We start from the raw sequence: 9,895 nt of genomic DNA on the forward strand, positions 1-9,895 counted from the left end.
ATTCGTCGTCTTCTATTATCCATTTAATGCGTGACTTCTGTTTCAACATTCCATCCATCCGTTACAAATATATTCTACCCAAACAAAGAAACAAACATTTTAATTAAGAAAAAATACATGTTACATGTTTTAGTTAATTTTCCGTCTTAGCTCTTATGTTTCACCTTTTTTTTGTTATGCATGAATAAATTAGGAGCACAAAAGATTTTTATTACATTATTTTTAATCATTTATAAAAATGAACAATTAATTTGAGAGAACTTAGAATTATAGTCTTAGCTTAAAAAAAAAATCATAAATAAAACGTCAAAATACATTGGAAGGTAGAGGATCTATTGTGCACGTCAGAACTAATACTGCATCTTTTGTTCTTTGTAAAATCATGACTTCTTGGCTTGTTTACTACTACTACTACTAAATCTGAAGGTAAGTAATTATTAGTCAATGCACCTGGTAATACATAATTTATTTTTATTTGGTGTTTATAATAACTGAGGACATTAAGGACCATTCAACTCGTACTTTCACTGGTGAATACTATATCCTTCAGCAATTTATGTAACGTCAGAGACATATTTTTTGTGTGTGTTGATCATAGAAACCTTTTCATTTCTACAACTCTTTCGGATGCATATGATTAATAAGCTTAACCTATGTCCTAAGATGAAGCAATAGTATGGCTAAACAAATGTAGCTTTCGCTTCGTTTCTAGTATACTTCGTACCGGTATACTTGGATTCAGCTCTATAAATGGTCTACATACAGCCTGGAGACACCTAAGTCTTCAAACCAGCAATTATAGCCCACAAAGTTGTCGGACAATCAGATCTGAGACCTTCTGCTTCTTAAGCCACCAAGGTCCAACGATTGACCGCAAAAGTCAACCAACGGGTCACACTTTTGCCCACTACTTGGATCTTGAGATCAAACATATGAAAGCTATAATACGACAACCTACCCCCGTTGCCAGAAGATAGCAAAGACATTTCCTTGAGTTATGAATATCGAAATTAAATTTCTTTAATGCCGCACATCTTGTCATCAGCCAAACGCCTGTGTACCTAAAAAAACTCAAATGGATTATCATATTTCCACGTGTTAATAATAATGATAATCATTTATTGTGGAATTAAGATTGTTGTTTGAGAGCAAGAATATACTCTTTGGCGTTAGCGATAATGAAGGCTTCCAAAGCCCACCTTGGGAACACAAATTGCGATACTAAAGAAATTGCCGAACTTTTGTCCTGATTTGCAATTAGGGTCAACACAACCGGAAAAAGCACCGACCACTGCGGCGATTGAAAGGAGAAAATGAGATGTAAATATATAGGGACTCAATACATATATGCTCCTGGCAGGGGTGGCAATTTGGGTGGATCCAATGCAGGCCATGTTGCTCATGTCAAGTGGCCTGGAAGGGGTGGCAATTTGGGTCGGGTTGGTGGATTACATCACATGATTACATAAACGGGTGAGTGATTTTAAGTATATATAGGGTGGAAATTTGGGTCGGATGGGTCACGAGTAGGTGGGTCAAAAGTACATAACCCGTTTTGGTAAGTGGTTGAAAAGTTGGTTTTGGGCTAAATATGATACTTGGTTTTGGGTTGACCCGCTAACCCCTACTGAAAATCAAGCCTAACTTGTTTAAGTTAGTTGCGAGTCATGTCAAAATTGCCAACTCCCGGCTGATTACATAAATTGATGGGTGATTTTAAGAATATAATATATATATATATATATATATATATATATATATATATATATATATATATATATATATATATATATATATATATATATATATATATATAGGGTGGCAATTTGGGTCGAATGGGTCTCGGGTACGTGGGTCAAAAGTACTTGACCCGTTTAAGTAAGTGGGTTGATAAGTTGGTTTTGGGTGGACCCGCTAACCCCAACTGATATATACTGTCAGTTGTTAGTAGTACGATTAAAAGTGACGTACCAATTGGGCTTGGCTGAACTCAAGTGAGATGGCTAGCGTATAAGATATGCCCGTCACACAATAAACCAGGCACAACAAAATTAGATAATTTGATTCGAAGCTCGATCTCGGATAACTGAAAAAATAGAACATGCATAGATAAACCAAAGGCTTCATGATTACGTTCAAAAGGTCCATCGTATCTTTAGCCAGAAAATACGATAAACTGTTCATGCCGCTAGCGCTTTCCCTTCTGTATTGTAACTTATCCTGAGAAAACGTTCTCAAAGCTCCAATCATGCATAACAAAGCTGTAATCATACATCAACAAATAATTAAACTTAATGTAAGAAAAAGATTTATAGTCCTAAATACAAACCGAAATATGCACACCTACTTAAGGTTGAAACAGACACAAGATGGAGACGAGTGCGTTAGGACTTTGAAAAGTCGATTTAGTCGAGACGGGCGTTGACCAACGTTACTTTTAAATAAAATTATATTTTATATAAATATTTCAAACATGCATATTTTTAAAGTAAATCGAATGATTTACAAATAAGATGATGCAGTGTTAGTTCAAAATATTATATAATATTTATTAATTTTATCTTTCTTTTTTTGTAAGGCAAGTTGTCGGCACACCCAGAGGGGTATTAACAACCTTCGCAATCATTTGCCACGTACGCAAACGCTTTCGAGAGGAAACCCGAATTGCATTGCAGGAACCCGATCCTTAGACCATCCCGAGGGCAGGCGGACCGGGTTTGACTCCTGAATGGATCCGGGAGAAAACCCCCTCGAGGTCAGTCTAGAGCTCCATATTTCAGAAAGATTAATTAAGAGGGTGAGTTGAGCGAGACTAGAACTCACGACCTCAACCTCAGCCCCAAACACAAGGAATGGGAATACCACTCGGCTAGAAGCGCGGTGATACTATGTAAGTCGGTGTTTTTCCCATTAATTTTTAAATAGGCTTATGATTTTATTTTCCATTTATACAAAGCCTGACAAAAGTCAACTTTGACCCAACTTTTCCCGACTTTGACCTGGCTTTTAGTGTTTACCGACTAACTATACGTCTTTGGGCGAAACGGGACCGGCTAGTCATCAAACCGCCACAACCGCTATATGCAACCAAGCACCTACTTAGGATAGAAATTGTATCTTTTTTGCACTTACATACAGCAATGACGGTATATTGATAACCGGTGTATCCAAATGACACGTCACTCACTTCAGCCATTGTTCCTAAGCATGCTCCAGCTAGTAAAAGGATTAAATAGTCTGCAGCTTGTGCTCTTGCGTCTCGCAACCGTTGTTTTGCAACCCTATAAAACATGAACACGCTTAATAATATTATATATACCGCGTAGAAATAAAATCCACCTATTAATGTATGAAAAACTGCAAGAAAATGAAATGTACTATGGTTACAAATTGTATACTTTGGTAACAAATGATAAGCATGTTGCATTATAGTGTTATAAACAGGTATGTTATGTTGCTAAAAAAAAAGTATGTTACCTTCCAATAAAATATCTGTACTGCCTAAAAACTCCGGAAGTTACACGACCGGATAAATCGGGGGTAGTGAAGTAATTATACTTTTCAACTTCCCGTTGACCATCAACATGCTTATTAGATGTAGATGATGATGATAAGGATGATGAAGATGACCCATTTTGATCACATAAATGTAACATATCCGGGGGTACTCTGTACCCGTTATGAAGCATCCATCTAACAGGAAGCTGCTGAGCTGTCACGTTTCCGCCTGGTTTAATTATACCCTCGAGAATATCAATTAAGTGATCAGGAGTATTTACACGGTCAGGTATCGTGATTCCTAGACCCGCAAAGTACTCCTCGACCTTATCTACTGGCCCGTGGTACACTGTTAGACCACCTTTTGCTAGTAGTATGAAATCGTCAAACATCTTGTACAACGAGTAGCTGAAAAGATTAAAAAGAATAAAATAAAATAAATAAATAAATAAATAAATAAAAAAAAAAAACTAGTGTCAAGACAATAGAAAAAATAGTAGTAGAATCTGACCAATTTTTTCCCAAGACCTGTTTCAACCCGTTACCCAACCTGACCCATTTGGACCCATTTAAAAATCTGACCCGTTTGACCCATGACCCATTTCAACCGATAACCGTTTTGACCCGTTACCTAAACCAACCCAACCTGACCCGTTTTCCAGATTTAAGCAAAACCATGCTATATAAACTTTGTTATGTACCTGGGTTGATGTACAACCATGCTGATGTTAACACCTTCGAGGGCTTCACGTCGAAGGGCTCTAAGAAGTAAACTAGACGATGCACTGTCTAAACCAGATGTGGGCTCGTCTAAGATCAAGAGTGACGGTTCCATAACCATCTCGAGCCCAACGTTGACCCGTTTTCTTTGACCTCCCGATATACCCCGTTTTTCTACCGTCCCAACTTTAGAATCTCTTACTCCCTGAAGTCCTAACGCATCGATAACTCGTTCTACTATAAGTACTTTTTCTGCTTTTGGCAAATCGGCTGATAATCTTCAATTGCACAGATTTTAGCAACATACAAGACAACAAGTATCAGTACATGATAAGTTAAACAATATCATACCAATGTCGGTTACAACGAATAAGTTGGCATACCTGCATCGTGCACTGAATCGTAGGTTTTCTTCTACGGTCAAATCTCCATGAACAATATCATCTTGTGGTACAAACCCGACAATTTTTTTATACGAGTGAATTGATTCGTTCTTCCCATTGATAAGAATATCACCGGACATAGTACATCCGGTTATTTTTCCGGTCAAAGCGGATAAAAACGTTGTTTTACCCGCCCCAGAGGGACCCATAACAGCCGATATCCTACCTGGCAAAATCTTCCCACTAACACACCTCATTATATTCTTACGTTTTCCTTTTAAAGTTAGCGTTAGCTCCTTAAACGCAATCTCAATCCGAGGCCTTTTTCTTAAGAATACATCATCACCATACATTTCCATGTTCATGTTCATCTCATCCATTGCTTTCTCTCTCTCAATTTGACCGTACGCATATTTAAATATTTGGCTTTTCGTATGCAATTCTTTGGAAGCTCTACGCGCGTGTTTTGAACTTTTATCACCATTTTCTAAATTCGAACCTTTATCATTTTCTAAGCTATCGGAAACCGAAGGTGATTCTTTTCTTTGTGGACTAGAAAAACCCGAAAGAGTTGAGCCTTTTGTTTTTGTTCTTGAGAATTTTCGGGATAATGTGTCTTGTAAACCCTGTAATCCCGACGGTTTCCAATTGTCTTTTGAAGCTCGTGATTTTTGTCTTGCTTGTGCTGTTTCTCGTGCAAATTTTGCTGCGGCTTCCCGGGATTTTGCTTGTTTTTCATAACGAGTTGAGATTACTTGATCTGAGCAATTGTAAACGACGATCAGTATAGCCGTCAATAAAACCTACAAAAAAATGAATTGCATTCCATCAAAGTTAGTTTCAAGTACATAACTTATAAGCTAAGGTGGTATTTGCTAGGGATGAGTAATCCCAAGTAATCTCCGTTGACCAAGGGTTGACCGATAGTTTGGTAATAACCAAACCATGAACACCTTACGGAAATGTAAGGACACAGTTATAAACTTGATTATAGTTAATAACTAGATAATTAGATGTTTCTATGTTTGTCAAATTAATAGTTAATAACTAGATAATTAGATGTTTCTATGTTTGTCAAATTATAGGTTTTTTTAGGAATGAAATCTAAACACACCTCAAACGAAGAGACGCAAGAAGTAAACTTTAATTGCTCTTAAAAAATTATAATAAATGAATAAATAAAAGAAGTAAGCTTTAGAAAATTATCAACTACTTACAATGAGCAAGATCCCATAAACCTGCATACTTGGAAGTTCTGTTCCCTTATCGCACATACTACCAGTAAAGCACCCTGCGTATCACATTATACGTTAATCTTTATAAACATAATATTGACTGCGTTAACGTTATTAAGAAAAAGTACTGTTCATAAAGACATTAAACAACTTACTGTATTTAACCCTAGAGCCCATCCTGCAATAGGATCTGCAATCAAACCAAGAATTGTGCTTGAGTGAACACATACTGGAAGAATCAATCAATTAATAAAATGTAGTAAAATTACTAAAAATACCCGCGAGGGCATTCGATTTTCTTGATAGTTGTTGGACAATAATATCCTGGATCGCAAAATATCTCGTTACCCAACTGTACAGGAACCCACATATCAGCTGCACCACAACTATGATTCTGTTTCCCTGAAGGTAATTGATAATGGTATCTGAAAAAAGATTTCTAAGAATACATGTCTTAAAATTAATTTAATATATAATAATCTAAGCCACAAAAGGTGTTTATTAAATACTAATTCAAATCACTTACGGTAAACAAATCCCGCTACTTGGATTCAGCTTCGCAACAGGGCAGTGTGCACCCAAGGGGCATGCTGCAGTCACAAAATCGCAAAAAAAAAAAAAAAAAAAATGTAAGTAATCGCCGATAAAGTTGATAACTTTTATGTAAATTTGGGTGGTTTAGACTCACGTATCATGCAAGTGAGACCTTGAGGGCAGAAAAACCCGTCGCAACAAGGTTTACTATTACTTGTCCTGAAAGGCATCTTTTTTGGGTCGGTTTCGTTATAGTCATATTTTTGACCCGGATTGACTGCGCTTGCCCAGCCCGCTTCACAACCAGCAGACCATGATGACAGGTTACAGTTACGGGTCGGTTCTAAGAAATGAGATTGAGAAACGCTTTTCTTGTCGCCACTGTTCTTTAAGAAGCTGGTGAAGTATACTCTAAGTTCTGATACGGTACATAACCGAATTGGCAGGTCTGTTAATAATTAATACAAGGTCAAGAGTTAGAAATCTTTAACATGTGTTTTGGTCATTGCTTTTTACAAGTGGTTAACACCACTAATCCCATTGCAATAAAAATTAAGTTACAACTTATTATCTAACTATTGGATTCCAATTATTCCATAGGTATTTTTAGTAAAACTAGTTGGTAGCTATTAGCTTTTAGCTAGTAGTTGTTACTAGCGTTTTAGATGTTTTTACGTGTTTGGCAGAGTAGCTGTTATAAAAAGGGTAAAATGGGTAAAAGCTAGGAGCTTTTTCTCAAACGCTAGTTCTGGTAGCTTTTAGTTTTTTCCCTTCGTCTAAAAGTTTTAAGCTCTTTTAACCAAACGAAACTTCTTATTAGGTACGAGCTTAATCATAAAAGCTAGAAGCTAGAAACTCCTAAAAAACTCCTAAAAACTCCAAAAAGCTCTAGTCCAAACATACCCTATCACATAATCAGCTTTTAAACACAATACTAAACAAGTCACATTAACAAAATAATAATAAAAATACAAAACACAAAAATAAAAATTTGTTTCTTGAAGTGCATATCACCTTGTAACTTTTTATGACATCTTTCAAAGAATTCTTCTCTCCCTTGGAAGTCAAAAGCTCCATTAAAATCTTTTTTCCTGAAACATTATACATATTACATATTACGTATTATATTACATGGAGTATATATTGCATATAATATACAAATAAGTAACCATATAAAAGCTAAAGATCAACAAGCAGTATATATACAGTTATATAATTGTGTAAGTTAGTGAATTACTTACACATCTTCAGTGCAATATCCAATCTCTTTTTCGATTGCGGGCTGATATTTTTCTAAGGTTTTATTAAACCTTCCAAGATAAAGATTTGTAAGCAATGGTGACAATCTAGAATTTGGCTTACGTGATGCACCTTTCTTTTGAGACCAAACATTTTGTGGGAATTCACCCACAAATATAACTAATATTATAATAATAAATACCGGGTATCTAAATACATTCATCTTCTTACCGAAAATTGCAATAAAATCATGATTTTGTTACCGTTAAATGAATCAGAATTCGAATTTCAAAATCATTAAAATTAGGAAATTTGTATGAATTCAAATTTTGAAAAGTGGGTACTGCGTAATTCGATGAATCTTGACGAAAGTTGAATGCTTTATGAGAAAATGTAGGTGAAAATTAAAAGTTGAAAAAAGGGGGATTTAGGTCAAAGGTGGGATTGATTTGGGGTGAAAGGAATGGGGTTAGAGTGGTGGCACATTAGTTTTCGGATGAAGAAATGGAGGGGAGAGATTAGTGGAAAGAATGTAGGAATTGATTTGTGTCCCAAAAACCGGTGTGTTGTTTTTTAGCTTTTTTTTTTTTTTTTTTCCTTCCCAAAAACATGAAATAAAAAATTTAGTATACCAAGATCCAGTGTGGTAAAAGTCGACCGACTTGGCCGACACGTCGGCCGATGCGTCGTTTTTTTGGGTTCTCCGTCCCTTTTTTTCTGAAAACGACTCAAAAGACGGTCAAAGCTAAAAGTTCGGTCAAAGTTGGTCAAAAACGGTCAAAATCATTCAAATTTTTGTCAAGATGTGATATGTTTTAAAATTAGGGTACGTTTTCATTTTTTGGACCGCTCTTTTCTCTGTATCCTTACTGATTATGTACTCGGTAACATTAATTAAGTTTGAAGATTGATTGCGTTTAATTTCAAGTTCTTATTTAAGAAATTTATGGTACAGAATCAACTATTTTATACATATATAAATATATATTTAAGAAATTATCAATAAAGTCAACATTGGTCAACAACCGATGCGTCCCCGATGCGTCCCCGACTCGGCCGATGCGTCCTTCCTTCTTTTAAGCACATGGAATCTAGTTACCTTACAATCCCCATGCATGCACCTCATTTATCCATCTTTTAAGCTTTATCATGCAAGAAATGTAATATCCTGTTTTCTTTTTTGGGTTTGGACGCCGTCCAAAAATTTGAGACGCCGTCCCAGTTTGAAGACCTGGACGCCGTCCAACATTTTGGGACGCCGTCCAGAATGGATGGCAGGCATGTCTTTTTGCTATTAATTATTTTAGATGGGTATTTTGATAATTTCACTTCTTGGACGAATTTTAAAGCCCTAGATCAGTTTTGGGAGTCTCATTACTCCATTCACAACCACCAAACATCATCTACTTTAATTCTAGAGAGAGAGTGCTCTTAAGTGTGAGAAAGCTCAAATAGGAGAGGAAGAAGCTTGTTTCGGGTTCTAGCTCGAGCATTGAAGTTGTTCATCTCCTCGTTAGCTTCGTTTTGATTGTGGTGGTAAGCCCTAAAATTGATTTCTCTAGTAAATATGTTTAAGGGTTAGGGTTTGGGTTAATGTTGTACATAAAACCCATGTATGAGTGATTTGGGGGTTTTGGGTAAGTTTGGGTCATGAAGACCCAAATGGTGACTAACTTAGGGTTTTGAAATGTTGAAATGTGTAAATGGGTCTTAAAGGCCTAATAGATCACTAGTACACCTATAGTTAGTGTTAGTGGGAGTCATTTGGGTTGTGGGTGACCTAAATGGGTATGTTGACCTTGAAATGGGTCAAATGGGTCTTTGATGACCTAGGTTGTCTTGCATATATGAAAACGAGTTAACTTTGTGGTTAAAAGTGTGTTAAGACCTTAATTGGCTAGAGTTAGGGTTTTTGGTGAAGTTAACCCATTATTAGGGTTAAAGGTGCAAAATGGGTCGGGATTGCACTTAGGGTCAAAAGACTCTAGATTTTTGAGTGAGTTGATTGACCGACTTGAGTTGTGAATTGATTATGTGCTAAAATGTAATAGGTACGTTACATTGAAGTGGCAAGTTCGGTTATCTTTCACGAAGACTCTAAGGTGAGTGGAGTAATTATACGTATGTGTATATGACGTATTTATTTGTGGGTGTTATGGTATGAACCATCGAGCCGGTAGTGCCATAACATGTGTGTGATCGAGTGTGAACCACGAGCCGGTAGCACTATAAACTAAGATGTGAACCACGAGCCGGTAGCATCGAGTGTGAACCACGAGCCGGTAG

The 9,895-nt window shown here is 36.5% G+C and overlaps 1 protein-coding gene across 1 annotated transcript; it reads right to left on the bottom strand.

Annotated features, from left to right (window-relative positions):
- Positions 1–505: 505 nt before the first annotated feature.
- LOC139865367 (putative white-brown complex homolog protein 30) lies at positions 506–8,081 on the bottom strand. Its single transcript, XM_071853625.1, has 14 exons — positions 7,612–8,081; positions 7,385–7,461; positions 6,525–6,818; positions 6,363–6,426; positions 6,115–6,261; positions 5,992–6,026; positions 5,819–5,892; positions 4,602–5,404; positions 4,200–4,496; positions 3,478–3,906; positions 3,133–3,281; positions 1,972–2,261; positions 1,161–1,291; positions 506–1,061 (listed from the first exon to the last, which is right to left on the bottom strand). The coding sequence occupies exons 1-14, from the start codon at positions 7,830–7,832 to the stop codon at positions 908–910; spliced, it is 3,165 nt and encodes a 1,054-aa protein (XP_071709726.1). The 5' UTR covers positions 7,833–8,081; the 3' UTR covers positions 506–907.
- Between the last annotated feature and the right edge of the window lie 1,814 nt (positions 8,082–9,895).

Source organism: Rutidosis leptorrhynchoides, chromosome 1 (assembly GCF_046630445.1).
Source record: "Rutidosis leptorrhynchoides isolate AG116_Rl617_1_P2 chromosome 1, CSIRO_AGI_Rlap_v1, whole genome shotgun sequence".
NCBI classification, from domain to species: Eukaryota; Viridiplantae; Streptophyta; class Magnoliopsida; order Asterales; family Asteraceae; genus Rutidosis; species Rutidosis leptorrhynchoides.